An 18,873-nucleotide genomic window follows, 5' to 3' on the forward strand; every position below is an offset into this window, starting at 1 on the left:
TATTGTGCATTATTCCAGATATTTTGCAAATCATTTTTTGCATAATTATACTTATCGTTTGGTATGCACTGTCCAAAAGAGAGGGGCCAGATATTTGATGAATCAAAAAAAGCTTTCACTGATGCATACCGAAGGTAAGAAAAGTACTTCCAATACGAATGAGACTTACAAGTCTTGTAAATGTAATGTGACATTACAGTAGTGCAACATTGTTCTATTTGTGTCTCCACTGTTGTCAGTAATATAAGATGATAAAAAATATCAAAGCACTTATATTTTCTTCTTCAAATATAATGCTACTAATTTCCTTCAAAAAGCAACAAATAATCATTGTAAAAATAATAAAAATCCATATGTTAATAAGCCAAAAAAAAAACAAACTTTCATTAACGTTATTTTTATTTTGTCAAAAATGTCCTTGACATATTCGCGGCAAACCAAACTAAGCGTTGCAAATCATCCAAGAGGTTTCAAGCAAGAAATGAAGCAAATGACGATGAACTAGTAGACATAAGAAGACAATATACTCTTATAAAATTTTCTATGGTTTATTGGATTTAACCAGAATTGTACATTATAGAAAAATGGGCGGACGAAAGACAGTGTTCATCATCAATTTTGGAAGGCTTTTGGTAGAGATTAGAATATTAAATGTACTCTTTGGAACATGCAAAACAGTAGCCAAAAGTAACAAAGTCTGTTCTATTTATTATTATTATTTTTGTAACAAATAAAGAAACATTAAGGAAAATAGTAACAAAAGGTATTTCCGCTTCCGGTTTTGAAAAAAATAAATTTTTATAAAATGTAAGGCTCAATTTCTACAAAACTACAAGATCGCCAATAGAGAAAAATGTGCAATTTATACATATATGACATAAGGCTTTAAATGGCATACAGAAATTAAACTTTTTTTTAGTGAAATTGCTTAAATTTGTTTATGAAATGGTTACATAGACATTCTAAAAGTTGGGTTATGGAAGTGCATGACTATTGTGAATATCGTGCAGTAAGTGAGCAAACTGCCGAGATAGTCTAGCCAAAATTTCGTCACGCTTGAGTTACCAAGTATTTTTTTTACATTATTATTGTAAACAATACAATATATTGTGCATGCTATGAATGGTACAAGTAGTAAACGAAAAAAAGTCCACAACAAGTTGTAGTGACCTAGATACTAGCGCTTATGTTCATTTGTTCATTGGTCTAAACGAATATATATTGAAGAATCGAATATCAGTAAAATTCTCCAAGGAAATTCAAAGTAAAATAAAAGTAGATCCAATCAAAATAAAAAGAAAAGCAAAAAGCGAAAAATAATGTCTTTAACAGAATCTAACCTTGAAAAAAAACTTTACAGAATTTACCAAAAATTAAGTAATGTTTAAACAAAAGATGACAGACTATTTATAAAAAACATAAAAGACACTTTTGAAGAAATGAGAGAGCAATGACTAGGCTCTGTCATTAAGTGTTCGGGGGTATTGGAAAATGAAATACACCTCAAGTATATGCCAACCTCACAAATTGTAAAGATATTGAGTCAAATAAAGCAAGTTTGGAGGAAAAAAAATGAATCAAATGACGAAAAACTGTGTGCTGAAATAAAAAAACAAAGTCGGAAAATAAAAAATTAAAAGAAAATGCCAATGAACAGGAACAATATAGCCACAGAAGCAATCTGCGAGTTACTGAGACAATAGATGTTTCCGCAAAACAGACGTCACCTCGAACAAAATATCAGTTTCTGAAAATGTGAAGCGATAATCTAGACCTAACTATAAATGACGACGAAAAAGATATAACCCACAGAATCGGACAATACAAGGAAAACAACGATCTTTCTATTATCGTTAAATTTGTCCGAAGACAAACAAACATAGATATCATTTAAAACACAAAATCATTAAAACGCACGGGGATATACTCGAACGATGATCTTATCCGCATTTACCAACACACACTCATGTCTCTCCGATTAAAGGACACGCAAAGAATCAAAAAGGCTTTATGCAACATTTACATCAACATATCCACTGAAACCAACATCAAGCCAAATATTCATTTCCATGAGTATGACAGATGGCTTTCTCTGTCATGGCCAGACAAATCTCAACACAACATATCATAAAGTCGGAAATTGAGACCAAATGGAAAAAACAACGTTTTAACAAATATAACACTGACTATGATCTGCAAATATTCTTCCTAATTTCGTGTATTTCTGATCAGTTGAAGGAAAGTTTAACATATCTTTCTTAATAAAAATATTGATAAAAATATTGAAATATACCTCTATATTTCTTTGTCTTAAATTAATTTTCGCTTAAATATCTTAAAAAGGAAGTAAATGAGTATTCATATATCAACTCTAAAATGTATTAGTACACGAAAGTTTGTGTTTGAATACGTGTGAGGTCAACGACTGAGATGCGTTACTAACGTTTTTTAGCATGCATCGTTTTTTATATATTCATCAAAATATCTTGTTTGATATAAAATATACATTGTAGCTACGTGTACAATTTTATTTTAGATACATGAAGTACCATCTTTTTCTGCAGTTAAATATACTTGGTAGCTTCATGTAAAATTTTATTTTAAATACATGTAATTATGTTCACGTACATGTTAATAAAGTGATATGTGTACATTATCAAAAGGGATTATATATGCTATTGATACATAAGTAATGTAAAAATGTCTATTCGATTTCAGTAATTTTCTCACATGTTATCAATGCTGTTCAGTGAAATAAAAATGTATATTGGCATAGATAAACTGTTGATTCACAGTTCGAATACATTCATTTCTAATATACATGTGTTGAAGGGAACTTGTTTTTTACGGCAAGTGTGTATGTATATAAGCAAGAATATGTTTTCATCCTAGTCAATGTGCGTCTTTGAGACACGTTCATTGTATGTAAATATGTATGAATATAGATAGTATGTATGCATGAATGTAGGTATGCATGTATGCATGCATTTGCATGTGTATGTATGTATGTGTGTGTGTGTGTGTGTGTGTGTGTGTGTGTGTGCGTGTGTGCGTGCGTGTGTGTTGTGTGTGTGTGTGTGCGTGCGCGCACGTGTGTGTGAAGGCGTAAGTGCGCGTTATGAAATAGTGTACATTTGGTTTAAAGTATATAATAGCAACTATTTTCTTGTTGATAATTTTGTTTGTTGGTGGTTATTTTGTTTGTTGGTTTGCAAAAAATTAAATTAAATCTATATATATGTATATATATAATAAAAATGGATATTGTGAGGGATAAAACTTTGATTGTATAGGAAAATGTTTTGTTTTTTTCTTTGCTGTTTTCTTGTTTTTTGCTTTTTTTCATTTGTAATATTTTAAATTGTATACGTGCTGCTTAATTAGCAACCCTTCCTTTTAAGGGCTTTTATAAATAAACATGGCAATCAAACACTATTTTTCGACTTTAAAGCCATTTTCTAAACCTTTGCTCGTCAAGAAAAAGTCTTTTTTCCGTTCTTCTTCTACTGCTTCTACTTTGAAATTAAGTTATCTATTTAGTATTCTTATAAGAATCTTTTTTTTTCTTTTCATTTTGATTGAGAAAATAAATTTGGACGTTCTTATTAAAACGGCAATCACGTAGTGTACTGCCGTAGCTTCTATTTCTATTTTTTGTGATTACACTCACTTTAGTGATTTTCTGTTTTATTCTTTAAGAAAATATTTGCTCATTGGAACCACTGTATGTATTCTTCTTATGATACTTGTATCCAACTGCTTTGGTAGCTTACATCTTTCACTGACAGCGTAATGTCTAATACTTCTTTCTTTCCTTAGAATGTAAATGTATGGTGGCATATTTCTGCCACCAGATAACCTGATAACTAACTAGTTAATTAAGAGGTTAACTAGTTACGTAACTAGTTAACCTCTTAATTAACTAGTTAGTTATATGGTTATCTGGTGGCAGAAATATGCCGCCATATAAATGGATTATACCGTCTAACTTAAAGAAAAAGCGTTTTGTCAATGGTTCAGATCAGAAAAAGTTTATTTATATGTTTAATTCACCGAAACTTGTAAAGTTGAATGGGAAAAGGACTTAGATGGTACAATTATATGTAGTGGTAATTTGAATAATCAAAAAGGGGCTGCTATCCTGTTCAGAAATGACTTGAAAATACAAATTTTAGAAAGATATAAAATTGAAAATGGTAAATTGTTGGCAATTAAAGTAAATATAGAGAATAAAGAAATGATAATAAGAAATATATACGGTCCAAACAAAGATGATGTAGAACTCTTTCAAAAAATATTTTTTTTTTTAATTTTATAAGGCTAAATTGAACATGTTTTATAATAAGAGAAGATTTAAATACAATTATTGATCCTTATATCGACAAACAGGGGGGGGGGGGGAATGTTTTTACTCATTTAAAATGTCATCAAAAAATTACAAATATTATACAAACAGACCCACTTTTAAGGATTCAAAATCCAAAGAATAAACAATTAACATGGAGATTTAAATCTCACGCAAATATATCATGCTCGTTGGATTATTTTCTTGTTTCAAATGACTTAGTAAATTTTGTTAAAACTACAGGAATCAAAACTTGCTTTAGATCAGATCATTCAGTTGCATTTTTGATATCAGTTTTGATTCAGTTTAAAGAATCTCAGGGTTTTAAAACTAAACAATAGTTTACTCTCTGATAAAGAATATCAAGGAAATAAAAAATTACATTACTGAAACACGACAATTAAATATTCTAAAAAATCAACAAACCAACAACAAGTATAAATAACAAGTATAAAAAGATAATTGAACATCAAAAACTAAGCAAACTTGTCAAAGTAATAGAAACGAAATTAGCATAAAGAATTACATGTATATATCAAAAAAGCAGAATTGAATAATTTATATACTCAATATATATATAAATTGTGTTATTACTAGAATAAAAAGTTATAAAATAAATAATGGCGAAAGAAATATAAAATTACTAAAAGGATTGGAAAAAAAGAAATGCCGTAAGTAAACTTATAAAAAGCTCAAATATAAATGGTAATATTTTAACAAGTCAGACAGACATTTCAAATAAACAGAAAAAATACTATGAGAATCTATTTACCATTCAAGACGAAACTCCCTGAAATTACAATATTTTCAATAGCGAAACAACACCAAAACTAATTGTAAACGAAAAACAAACTGTGAATGATTTATTACTCCAACTGAATGTGAAACTGCCATCAAAGATATGAATACTAGAAAAAAATCCGGGCTCAGATGGTTTACATATAGAATTTTATAAAATATTTTGGAATTATTTAACAGATTATTTGATAATTGCTCTAAAATTATCTTTTGAATTGAATTGTCTCAGTCAGTTACAATCACAAGGTTTAAAAACTCTTATTCCAAAACCAAATAAAAATTTATCAATATTTTCAATCTGACGACCAATAAGTTTGCTGAATGTAGATTATAAAATACTTACGAGTGTTATCGCAAATAGAATTAAATGATTATTATATACACTCATTGATAAAAGTCAAACAGGTTTCATCAAAAGGCGATATATAGGTGAAAATATAAGATTGCTTTATGATGTGATAGAGTATGCATAAAAGAATGATAAACCGGGACTGTATTTTTGCTGATTTTGAAAAAACATTCGATAGCATAAGCTACAAATACATATTTAAAAGATTAGATCTTTTTAACTTTGAACCAAATTCAAAAGCATGAATTTAACTCATTTACAGAAGACCCACGAGTTGCATACTTTACAATGTTTTTTTTTTTTGTCTGAGTCATTCCCTATAATAAGAGGAGTACGACAAAGATGTCCATTATCTGCTTATATAATTATCCTAGCAATTGAACTTTTGTCAAAAGCTTTAAGACAAAATAGGAATATTGGAGGTTTAAGAACTTTTATTGTAGACGTTATAAATAGCATATTTGCAGACGATGCAACTACATTATTAAATAGTAAATCAAACAGCTTTGAAGAAACTATGAACATATTTGAACAATTTTCTTTTTTTTTTCTGGTCTTAAACTTAATTACAGTTCTCAGAATAGGTTCATTTAGAAATCAACATGATTTAATCTATTGTAGAAAAAGATACACAAATATATTTTGGACATCAGAATGTGCAAAAAACATTATGCATAACATTCCATTCAAAATGTGACTTAATAACCAAACCAAATTATGAGAATAAATCAAACCAATTTGAAGCAGACATAATAGATGGAGGGCATGACATTTAAAAACAATTGGTAAAATATCAATTGTAAAGTCCTTAATTATAATAAAACTAACCTTAATAATATCTATTCTTCTTATTCACCAGGAGATGTTATGTAAACAAGTACTCAAAACTGTTATGAAGTCATGCGACACTCAAAAAGTGACAAAGTTAAAAGGGGTGTAATTTTATAAGACTTTAAATATGGAGGCTTAAATCTGATAGACTTGCCAATTTTCATAATCTCGATTAAATCAAGACGGATCAAAAGAATATTTGATGAAAATAACCATTTATTATGGAAATAAATCATTTATTATGGAAAGACATTTAAAATCGAAAATACTTTCTTAAAATAATTACTACTGTCATGGAGTATAATAAATATTAAATTTTAATAAAAATCCACAAAATCTATTCGACCAAATAATATGACAGAAGTCTCATATAAAAAATAATGGATCTTTAGATCTTTATTTATTTTCTTTTCGAAAAATAGTTATGTAATGTATAAATATTTATAAAATAAAAGCTTTTTTTAACACTGAAACAAAACAATTTAAAATCTTTGACCAACAGAAACTTATTTTTCACATTCCTGATACAGTAATATTTAACTTCTTATAAATTAACTTCATCAATGTCCAAATAATGGAAACGTTAATTACATCAAATTAATCAAGCTTTCATGCCTAAAAAAAGCACTTTTGATATCATAGAAAAAAACAACAACAAACACGTCCAATATCAGTAAAAAGTTAACACAAATTCAAAAGCAAATAAGAATATGTAAAAATAAAATTAAAAATAAAATCGCAAATAAACTTGGAAGGACGATTTCCATAGATAGAATTTCGATGGCAAACTATTTACGAAAACACCTTTGTATATTGCAAAGATAATATTTTACAAAACGTTCAATATATTTTTTTACACAGGAATATCGCAACAAACAAATTTCTACTTCAATGTAAATTAACCGAATCTAGTCTTTGTCATTTTTGCTGTAAAATAACAATCGATATACATCCAGTCAATGAAACCAGTTTTGTCCAAAACATGACCTTTTTATTTTTGTATATGTCCCAACTAGTCAAATCGCAACAAACATAGCACGTGACTTCCGAACGAGACGGTACTATTATTTATAATTTATCAACTAGCGCAATATCATGGAAATCGTGCCATCGTATCTACTATAGAAATACGCATTGTATTTATAGATTATAGCAAAAAAAATCCCACGGTAATTTTACTCAGAAAAGAGGCTATTCATACAATCCACAGTAATTTTGTCGTAATTGTCTAAGTCAATATGACAATGCCATATATAACTATTTATGTATATTTTTCTTTTTTTATTTCATAATCTATTTTACTGTCCCCCTAAAAAAATCATACTTAGTTCTAAGTTAAACCCACATACTGTTTGAAACTTTTATTGATTATATGTCATGTTGTTACTATTGTAAACTGACTGGAAAATAAAAGTGATTGTTGTTGTTGTTGTTGTCGTAATAAGCACCTATTTTGGGAATGCCAAACAGTATAAATATTCTGGAATAATATATTCTGGAATAATCTATTCAAATGGATAAATGAAATAGCAATAAATGTAGCATATGTCAATTTTACATCTTTCTTTCATGCAAAAGATAAGTAAACTATACCTTATAAAATTATTTCATATATTTTTCTCTTCTTTATACAAGTAAATTAAAGAAAAAAACTCCATTAGTATCTTCGAAAGAAAATCATTAAACAGACAAGAAAAAGGAATGTTTTGTTGCATTACAATATGGAATATAAGAAGACTTTGAAAATTGCTGAATAAATCTAATTAAATTGTTTCATATCTAATAAAAGTACATGCAGAGGGTAAAGCTACCAAAGCCGTTTTTTTACTTCTTTTTCATTTGCCCTTTTCTTGTGTATTTGTAAAAATGAATGAATTTCAAAACCTTCAAAATGTCTTATATTTATTTTCATTATCTAAGTATCAATGTAAATACCATGTTCTGTATTTTTGTGTACTTTTCTTAAAGTAAACGGGCCTTAAACGTGGTTCCAAAAGGGGGACTAATATAGTAATTGTACATGCATTTTTTATGTGAAATTGAAAGAAAATGGTTTCTTTTAATACCTTGGACTTAAGGTACAGTAGTTATATTTCAAGTCCCATTTGAAAGTAGAACAATCAATGGAATGAAAAATTTGGGATGAATTTTAAAAAGACAAAATTCAGGATTTTGTTATACACGTTGTATTGTGAAAAATTATTTATCAATTTGATGGTAGATTGTTATCTGAATTTTAGACTTATGAGAAAATTCACTTACATCATGTTCGTGCGAGTCAAAGATATAAAAGATTTTCGGTATAGGTGATAAATAAAGGGCTATTGTAAAATGATTTATAAATAAACTAATTTACTACGTTGAATTGCTTCAAAATCCTCGTCAGACCCATTCCTATCAATAAACCCATAAATCCTCATGTTAAAACTGCAGACGAAAGTTTGTGTTGTTCAAATGTCACAATTTTCGGCAAATTAACATTCCACTCAAACCACCTAAAACCGATTGCATTCAAACAAAATACAATCAACTTCTAACGGCATCAATTCGGATAATCAGGTTTGATTTAAAGAGCCCTACGTGGATTTAAATAGTCAGGGTATGTCAGAAGTGCAATCAGGGCCCGTGAAAATTGAAGAGGCTATTAATTTACCGGAAAGAACCTACGAAAAAAAAAACAATTCAAAATAATAATACTATAATAAAACAATTGGTTAAAGTGACCTACTTATTTTTTTTTTTTTGATACAATTATAAAGAGTGCAATTTATTGTTGAATATGTCCTGTAAAATCCCCCAGTTCGTTATTTATTCCTATTTCTCGACACGAATGACCTTTCCGTTTAGTTTCAGAATCAAAACAAGAACGTATTATATAAATAGATTTTGAGAGTTTCACAATGTTAAGCTAGTCATCTATTTATAGTTTGCAAATTTATCTACAGCAATAAAACACATACGTAACCAACTGTGTAAATCAAAATAATAAGTTATTTCCTGTAGAAGATACAAATGTAAGAAATAAATTACCGAATTAAAGTTTATATTTTGTTTTGTCTTTTATACAGCCTACCTAGCGGTTGAGGCGTTAAATTTGTTCCCGTTCTCATTCATTAATATGACATGCTGTAAATCTCTGAAGGGGAAACCAATATACGACTTTACATAATAGAAATCGGAGGGAATTCTGGATTCCAAATTTATTTTAGCTGAAGGGATTAATTGATAAAAATCGGGTCCATGGACAAAAAAAAATAGTAAACACAAATAACTCAACGCCTGTGGACGCGTATCAATAAGAAGCGTCTATTATCAAGTGGGTTTAAAGGATGTTGACTTCAAAACTTGTCCCATACTTCTCTAAGCAGGAATCAGACCATGTACTTTCGATTCTTTCATGATAAGAATATTCTGTTAGCTAAAGTTGAGGTCACAATACAATAGAAATAATTTATTAATTGATTTATAATAATGCATATGTTTTTGATTTTATTAAGTAAGTGTGAATGCACAAATTGTTAAATACGATTAGATAAGTAAAATTGATTTTAGAGCAAAAATGTATTTCACGCTGAAAATTGTTTTGATTTTCACTTTTTCACATATTACATAAATTGAATGTTTATGTTTATTCCACGTGAACATGTTACCTTTGATAAAAATACATATTCTCTCCAATCAAGTAAATATATTATATATACTTTGAATTTGAAATACTCTAAATTTGGAAGGGACTATCCCTAATTCAAAGCAAGTCAATTACACTTATTTAGCTGGAAAAAGGCGTTATAGTCTGCCATTTTTATTTCGAATAGGGGAACAGTTAGATAACAAAGATAAAACAGATAGATTAGAGAAGACATTATCTAGGGGTCATGTGATGATTTCTTACCAATGGGCAGATCAGAAGATACTTAGAATTGTAAGAGACAAAATCAAGGCAAGGGGATATAAGGTATGGTTACACACTTACAATGCAACTGGTATAGATGTAATACAATTTGCCACACAATCACTTCTAGCTGAAAATGTTTATAGTTTGGAGATAGCCGCATTCATTAATATCTCAACTTATACTAACTTTAAAGTTGTTAGGTTGCCGCATTAACGTAAAACTCAATTATACAAAGTTTATTTAAAATGTTGTCCTCACTATGCCAACAATACTAAGTTCCCTCATTATACCATCAATATTCTGTGTCATCAAAACTAAGTGTTCTGACTTTGTCATCAAGACTAGGTGACCTCACTATGTCATCAATACTGAATGTTCTCACTATGTCATCAAGAATAAGCGTCCTAACTATGTCTTTAAGACTAAGTGTCCCGATTATACCATCAAGACATATTGTGTCAGTATTCAATTAAGACTTAGTGTCCTCAGTTTATCATCAAGACTAAGTGTCCTCACTTTTGCCATCAAAATTAAGTGTCCTTACTTCGCCATCGATACTTATTGTCCTCATTATGCCATCAATATTAGGTGTCCTAATTTTGTAATATGGACTTAGTTTCCTCACTATTACATCAAGGTAAAGTGTCTTACAATGCCATCAAGACTAAATGTTTTCACTATGTCACCAAGACTAATTGTTCTTACTGTTCCATCAGGTTCCATCAGTACTAAATGTCCTAACTATACCATCGAGACTAAATATCCTTACTAGTGTTGTTTTTACTAACATTACATTTATATACAATTGGTCTTTATAATTAAATTACCCTTTTTCTCTTTATTCACAGTGACTAAAGGTTTATTGAAGAGTTGCCCTTATTTACAGGATGATCATATATTTGGATGTGACCTTAAAAAGGGTGTGTTTGTATGTTTTGACCTTTAGAAAAATGCTGCTTCGTAAATTCAGGTTTGGATGGATATTGACGAGATGGGAGGATCCACTCTCCAAGCTATTTCAAAAGGTGTGGAAAATGCTGCTGTGTTCCTCATGTGTATGTCTGACAAGTACAAACATAGTCTTTTTTGCAGGTCAGGTAATGATTTAATGTTTTACAAACTATTTAACCATTTTTTTCTGGCAAAAATTCCATGCATACATCGCTGCTCTTTGAATTATGGATTACAAATTCATCCACCGTATTGATATTTTCTAAATTAAAAATATTTCAGTTGAAGACATCTATCACTTGACTGATATGTAATAAAATAAGCTTTAAGGAGAGGAGAACTATTGAGTTAAGAGCCGGGTTATTGGGAATTATAGCTGACTTTTTTAACCTTTTGTTTGTTAATTGGATGGTTTTGTTATGGCACCAAGCTAGCCAAATAGATACCTAGCACACATTGTATCATGTACTGCCCATCGCCCTCTGACTCCTTGCATGTCAGGACCTTCACTAACCATTAGAATAGTCAAACATGTTATATATTATCTGTGACTGGGTTGCTTTGTTTTCAATTTGCTGGTGCATTATCATGTTCAGATTTTGTTTTTAGCTCAAGTATGATATGGTTTTCGTGTGCAAGTTGGTATCTCCAAAACTTTTGAATGGAAATGAGTTGAATTTTCACACACTTATTTGAAAGCATATAATAGATATTGAATTCCATAATCCAATGCCCATGACTCCAACATCGATTTTGATATAGAACAATGACCTATTTTGACATTAAGAAGCTTTACGTTGTCAAGGCTCTTGTTAACTTGCAAACAATGAGAATAGTCGAGCACACCAGCATACCAAAGTTTTTTTTTTCATTGCAGAGGCAGAATATGCATTTAAACTAGGCAAAACTGTTATTCCATTAAAGATGGAGAGAGGGTACGACCCTGATGGGTGGCTCGGCCTTATAGCGGGCGCCAAGTTGTATTTCGAGTTCAGTACAAAGTATCCATTTGAAGTCAAGATGACGGCCTTGCTTAAGGAGATAACTGTTGTACTAGATGGATCGGGCAATGTTCCTGATTCAGGGATGATTATCAAACCTCAGGTTGCTTCTGTAAGTTTCTAGGATTCATAGGGCTCTTTTTTATCCCGCTGGCTCATATTGGCAGACTGACAAATCAGTTGAATGTTTGGTTACACGTGTCGTAGATATGTATTGGTCTATATAGTCAGTTTTAAAGGTGTTTGATAGGTTGTATGACCCTATATAAACGATGGTTGTATATATATATATATATATATATATATATATATATATATAACCCTAGCTGCTTGATTAATTTAAAACAAGGCATTTGGGCACTGGATCGATCACCTGAGGCATTGGTGTATGCCTGTTTTTAGAGTTTGTGAAGACAATAAGTCTTAGCTTTAATTAAACTTGTAGTGTAACGCCCAGATCTGAATAACTCAAAATGAATAAGTCAACACAATATCAAGTTTAAACAACATATTTATGTTTTATTTGATACTCAGAATAAGATATAAGTTTCTATAAAGCAAGTGTTTAAGCAATGTATTTAACAACTTCACAAGTCTTAAACAAATAAATAGATCAATATAAATTAATTTCAACTGCGTATTTAGCATAATTTAACCATTTAGTTTAATTTTATCTGAGTAAGTGCATTTATCTAGAATCATAACGACACTCCTGAATGTAATATTTGGCTTACTTTATATAGAGATCTTAACTAACGACTTAAATTTATTAACCTAAAATTCATAGCTGAAATGTGCGTTTCCGGACAGTTAGCAAATATGTTGACTCGCCTATCGGTACAATCCCCGCTTATGTGATGTCATGAGCATCCACCAACTGCATTGGAATGTTTAATTGACATAGCTTTCTCGCGTGTCCTTCTCATTATTAATATCCGCCCTCTAACTAGCGATGTTTTGTTGATTACCTTAGGGCTAAATACCGGCTAATTACAGTTATCCTACAAACTGGGTAAAAGGTGTTCTCAATTATAAGTATATGAACATTTTTTATTCATACAAAGACTTGAAATTACACTGTTTAGAGGGAAAGAAATGTGATTTGTTAGGATTGCAGTAGCGGAGTTTATAAAACCATATCAACGATTCGGTTATCCAATGAAAAGCGACGTACCAAACCTGCAGCATTTTAATGTTATAAGATATAAAGATTTTTGACATGTTTTATGACCAATTATGTTTGGCTGTCAGGCAAAAGGATGGGTATTTTATAAAGAACTGTTTTTACAAAGCAGTTTTGCCTTTCATACAATCTAAATAAGAAACATATAATACAGCACCATGCATGATTTTATTTTAAGAATAGTGAAAATTACTTGATATATCTACATCAACCTTGTATATATTATAAAAACATAACAATTGCATGATGTTATTATGTATCTAAAATTTTTACTTGCAATGAAATTATATTGAAACAGTTTCCCTAATAATAAACGTCTCTTCCCTTGAATGAACTATGAATAGACATAGTAAACATTGTACATGTATATGATTTGTGTTTGCTTTAAACATATATGAATTAAATCCATTTCAATTTTCTCAAGATAATGTTAAGTTTCATTTCCAGTAGCTTATTAAGCTATAGGACTTAATGTCCTATCAGTATATATACAATTATAAAATGGATACTGAACAGGCGATCTCATGCCAGTCAGCGTGAATATAAAAGTCATGAAGGTTTTATGATCAAACTGTTTATTACCATTTACTATCTTAGACAACCATTGATAATGTAAGAAAGTGGACGGCAGACGATGTTAAACAATGGATTGGCAAGAACGGGCTGGAGAAGTAAGTACATTAAAATGGATACACGTTTTAAATTCCAGTAAAACAATCTATAACAATAAATTAATATTAATACTTTTAGTAAACTGATCATTGTGACCACCAGTCAGGTCATACTTAAACAACGCTTTGAATCGAAAGTATATGCGTGCAAAAGGGAGGTAATTGCTGATTACATGTCTCATATCTCTGAGTTGACTTTTAACAGAGTTATGCATTTAACAGAGTAATGCCCCTCATCTCACTGTCAAGCACTGAGAATGGTCAAATTTGCTGTCTTACAGACAGCTCTTGTTGTTATTTGTTGTTTTCTTTTTACTTATGATTAATATGCCATACGCAGCGAAAAAACAAAAACAAACTGACTCTCTCCACAGATGGATATATTCTGCTGTTAGATAAAATCTTTAGCGGAAACTTGGCTGTTAATCAACCTTCAGCCATACTTTCCTGTTTATATTTGCAGTCAGTGTATAAATTCTTCTAATGTATAATCCTCTTGTCGTCCTGAAGTTATAATAATGTAACACCTTTGTTATCTGTTACAGGTGCGGAATCAGCAGTTTAACGGGTGGAGATATCGCACTCCTGGCTAGCATGCATGTAGAATGTCCCGATCTTTTATACAAGTGCCTTCAAGATATGCTCAAGGTTAAGAAGTTTTCAGCGATGTCAAAAATAGTTTGGGCTTTACATGATTTATCTTAGATGTTTATGGGCTTACATATTCAGTTACATTATTTTTGTTGTTTAATCATATTTATCGCTATATACATGTATATATATCATTGTTAACCCTTTTACTGTCAGAATGTTAGTTATAAAGTAATAATGTCATGTAATTATGCCAAGGAAATGTTCTAAAAAGTCAACTTAATCTTGATCTTTTTTTATTTGTATTTATATAATACTACAGTGACACAGTTTCATTAGATAATATTTTAGATAATCATTGATGTTTTTATTCATATGCATGATGTATTCAAACTTATAAATTTCTTTCAACATTGAAACAACAGTCTTTCTTCCTGTAAATTAAGTAATTCACGTAGCATAAATGATAAAATACATTAATTTTATTCATTTAATAGGACAGGGAACCAGAATAAACGGAAGCAGTGTATAAAATAACGAATGACAATTTTAAAACGGAAAATGTAAAATATTAAAATGAGCGATTATTTCATACCATTTCACGTTAAAAGTACATCGAGCTCGCTTTTCATATTAAACATCAATAAAAGAACTAGAATTCCACAGCTTAACTAATGATATCACTAGAATTATTATCAACTAGAAACAAACAATGCAAAATCTATCTATAAAATAGTAGACTTACATGATAGAATCTCCGCATGTATAGTTATTATTGGCAATTACTGTTTCAATAATACAGTTCTAATTGGAAATTGTGTGATGTGTTATACTTGTCTTATAATTTTAAATCAAAATGTTTATTTAGATCAATTAGCAGTTGACATTTTTTTCTTTTGCATTATCCTCAAGCATTTTTTTCGAAGAGTCTAGCTATAGGTGGAAGGTTTAACTTTTGTTCCTTCTGCAACATGTTCTCTTCTAATGTTCTTTCTGCAGTAGGTTCTCTTCGAGTATTTATGTACTATTCTTTTAACAAACTGATTTAGAAGAAGTGATATTTGTTCTTAGATCCCTGGTAACTGGTAGCTTAATACTTCTTTTGGTCCTTTGATCTTTCTGTGATTTCAAAAGTAATAGGTTGATAAATTTAATTATAATTTCATGACTAGCACCGCTGCAAAACTTGTTTTCTATAATTCTATTACACACACCTTCCGTTTTACGTTTTTGTCACATTTTTGTATTGTATTTAATTTCTTAAAGTTTTGTTAACATTTATTGATGAATGTAATATAACAATAATAACTATAAGAAACTATATCATTTTATGCCAGACTTATGTTTCAGAATGGTTATATATAGTTTTTTACGGTTCAGGTAAAACAAACAACCTTGTGCATATATAAAAAACCTTCTGATTTACTCAAGTTATATTTATATACTTAAAACGTAAAACAGTCAAGATATCAAGAGTTAATCAATGATTTAAATAAATTACATAAAGGATTGCTTAGAACAGAACCAGAATCTTTTCTGTTCTATTAAAATTCAGATATAATTGATTTTAATGATCTTGATCCAGATAAACATTAAGTAACTTAATTTGTGAACAGATGGAGCTTCAAAATGAAATACATGTAACAGAATACTTTATTCAAGGACATCATAAAAATGTTGTGCTATTTATGACTGTAAATTTTATTATAAAATAACAAATAAGATCCATATAAATTCATCTCAAAATACATTACTTTCCTTTCTTAGTACAAATGAAAACAGAACACAAAATTCGTTTCGTGATTCTTTTAATAAAGCAACACAAGAGGAAAGGAAATCTAGATAAACCCCAACTGCAGTTCCGAGACAATTTGTTTACAGAAAAAATTCAAAGATTAATTGAAAAACATCTTTTCTCATTTTGTTCAAGATTCAAGTATCTGGAAAATGTATTGTCAAAGCTTACGGAAAAGTCTGATAAAACAGATGATAAAATGAAAAAAGGACTGTCAGAAGAATATCGTCATTGTTCGAAAATAAATAACAGAATGAAATAATAATATGACTAAGCAAAGGGAACTTGAAAAGAAAATTACTGAAACAAAGTAAAGATTGAAGAGTGTTTTTCAAGTAGAAGTGAAAACAGAAATTGCAAAGTTAAATTCTGAAATAGAGAAAATATTCAGATCTATTAAATAATTTCTTAAGTAAGTTTGCGGAGTATAAATCAAAGCAAGAAAACGCTGTCTCAGAAATAAGTGATGATCATGAAATCAAACTGGTACTTAAACAGAGCATTAAGTAGACATAGGAGACGAAGTCAAATTAAAATAGACAGTAGTGATTAAAACCACCATGAACATTATAAAAATCATTCTTATTTCATATCGTACAGGAAGAGATTATTTGGCATGAAGGTGACCAGCTATTGGTTATAAAATAGATTTAATTGTTGAAAAAATAGTAAACCAATGAGGATATCAATTAAAACGCTATCACATTTTCTGTTATTAATTGCTCTATCACATTGTCTGTTATAATATGCTTTAATGACATTGTCTGTTTTTTAATGCTTTCTCACAGCGTTTGATATGTCATGTCTGTTATAACATGTGTATCACATTGATTGTTATTGCATTTTATGTCTCATTGTCTGTTAATAAATCTTCTTTTGCAATGTCTGTTATTGCATGCTCATTTATATTGTTTGTTCTATTTCTTCTGCAATTACATGATTTTTCCAATCGTCTGTTATTGTTATTACATGCTCTTTTATTTTTTCTGTTATTTTATTCTCTATCGAGTTGTTTATTTCTTCATACAAATAAGTCTTAAGTCAAAAATGAAGTTTAATTGAAAATCAAATGAATATCATTAAAGATAAAATTACATTCTGCCCTTGTATATACAAGGCAGGTAATTCGGCAGACTTTAAATTCTTTAAATATTTCAATAGGAGTTTGGCAGACATTTTAATAAAAATTGTATTCAGCCTTAGTCAGTATGGCCAATATCTTAAAGCCTTAGCCAGTATGACCAATTAAAGGTAGGCCTTCTTCAGCTGAGTCTGACAAGATCTATGATGGATAAATGTATAAACAGATGCATGTACTTCTTATGATATTTATCTATAACATTGTTTTGTTGTCCATATTTTTAAGCCAAAGTGAAAGTCAAGTAATTTCATAATTTTGTAATGTGATATAATACGTATTATTTGGTACTTAATATACGAGGGCTGATTGAATAATGCGCGGAATTATCCTCTAAAAAACCGAAATACTATATTGAATTACATGAAAACTCGAATAGAGGTAAACCAAAATGTTTGCAATTACATTTCTATATTGCCGAATATGTATATCAAAAATTAGTTTGTTTCAAAGTTTTACATTGGGAATTTCTTTACTATTAATTGTACATTGTTGCTATTACTTGATATTTATTTTGTTATTTAATGCCATATTTATGTTGTGAATTAAAACTGGAAAATAATCAGTTATCAAATATTCCAGATAAAAGCACAATTGCATACATGCTGTCTAAAATAAGTACTACCATTAGCTTAATGATAACTTTTGAGGTTCAATATTGAGGAAAAATATTAAAGTTAAATTTTGAAGTTAAACTCGGAGGTTCGACCTTTAAGTGTATACAACTATGCATATGTATTCATTAACTGTCAATTCAAATAATACTGGTAAGAAATTTGTCAGTTACTCGTATATTAAAAGCGAGTGAGGCGTTTGTTAAATCATCGTCAAACCTACTTAAATAGGAGCGGAATATTTTATCTAGATTGTTAATGATACACATGAAGTATATGATAATGTAACCTGTACATTTACCATATTCTCGTTGGGGGAGCAAATATAACCTGAATGTATCTTCAGTTGTTTTGTTTATGTTTCATATTTTTTCACAATTATGATAATTTCTGTAGACAGTATGTGTTGTATGTTAGTTTGAATCAATAGTTTTTATGTTGTTGTTTATGACATTAAACCTAAAAAATCAATATTCTTTATTCATAAGAAAGGTCAAACATATCTTTAAAAACATTTTTATAATGGATTTAGAGCATATTAGATAATAAACAACGCTGAAAGTTGCGTTTAATATGCAGTAATATATCGTTTATGTAACAAACGTAAACAACGTAGTATTTGTATTTCGATACAAAATACTAAATTTCCTATGATTATATAATTTCGGTAAAAACAAACAATTGGTCAATTGAGAACTTTTTTGTGAAAAT

The 18,873-nt window shown here is 29.5% G+C and overlaps 1 protein-coding gene across 1 annotated transcript in view; it reads left to right on the plus strand.

Annotated features, from left to right (window-relative positions):
- LOC132727835 (uncharacterized) overlaps positions 1-14,672 on the plus strand; it is a gene marked incomplete at its 3' end in the record, with an annotated part of 28,576 nt that extends 13,904 nt beyond the window's left edge. Inside the window, exons 6-11 of the mRNA XM_060713421.1 lie at positions 9,392-9,451; positions 10,139-10,278; positions 11,189-11,315; positions 12,047-12,282; positions 13,951-14,024; positions 14,570-14,672. Coding sequence (XP_060569404.1) covers positions 9,392-9,451; positions 10,139-10,278; positions 11,189-11,315; positions 12,047-12,282; positions 13,951-14,024; positions 14,570-14,672 — 740 coding nt within the window. The remainder of the gene's footprint in view (positions 1-9,391; positions 9,452-10,138; positions 10,279-11,188; positions 11,316-12,046; positions 12,283-13,950; positions 14,025-14,569) is intronic.
- Positions 14,673-18,873: the final 4,201 nt, after the last annotated feature.

This window comes from Ruditapes philippinarum, unplaced genomic scaffold (genome assembly GCF_026571515.1).
Source record: "Ruditapes philippinarum isolate M1 unplaced genomic scaffold, ASM2657151v2 ctg2763_1_1_1_1, whole genome shotgun sequence".
Lineage (NCBI taxonomy): Eukaryota > Metazoa > Mollusca > Bivalvia > Venerida > Veneridae > Ruditapes > Ruditapes philippinarum.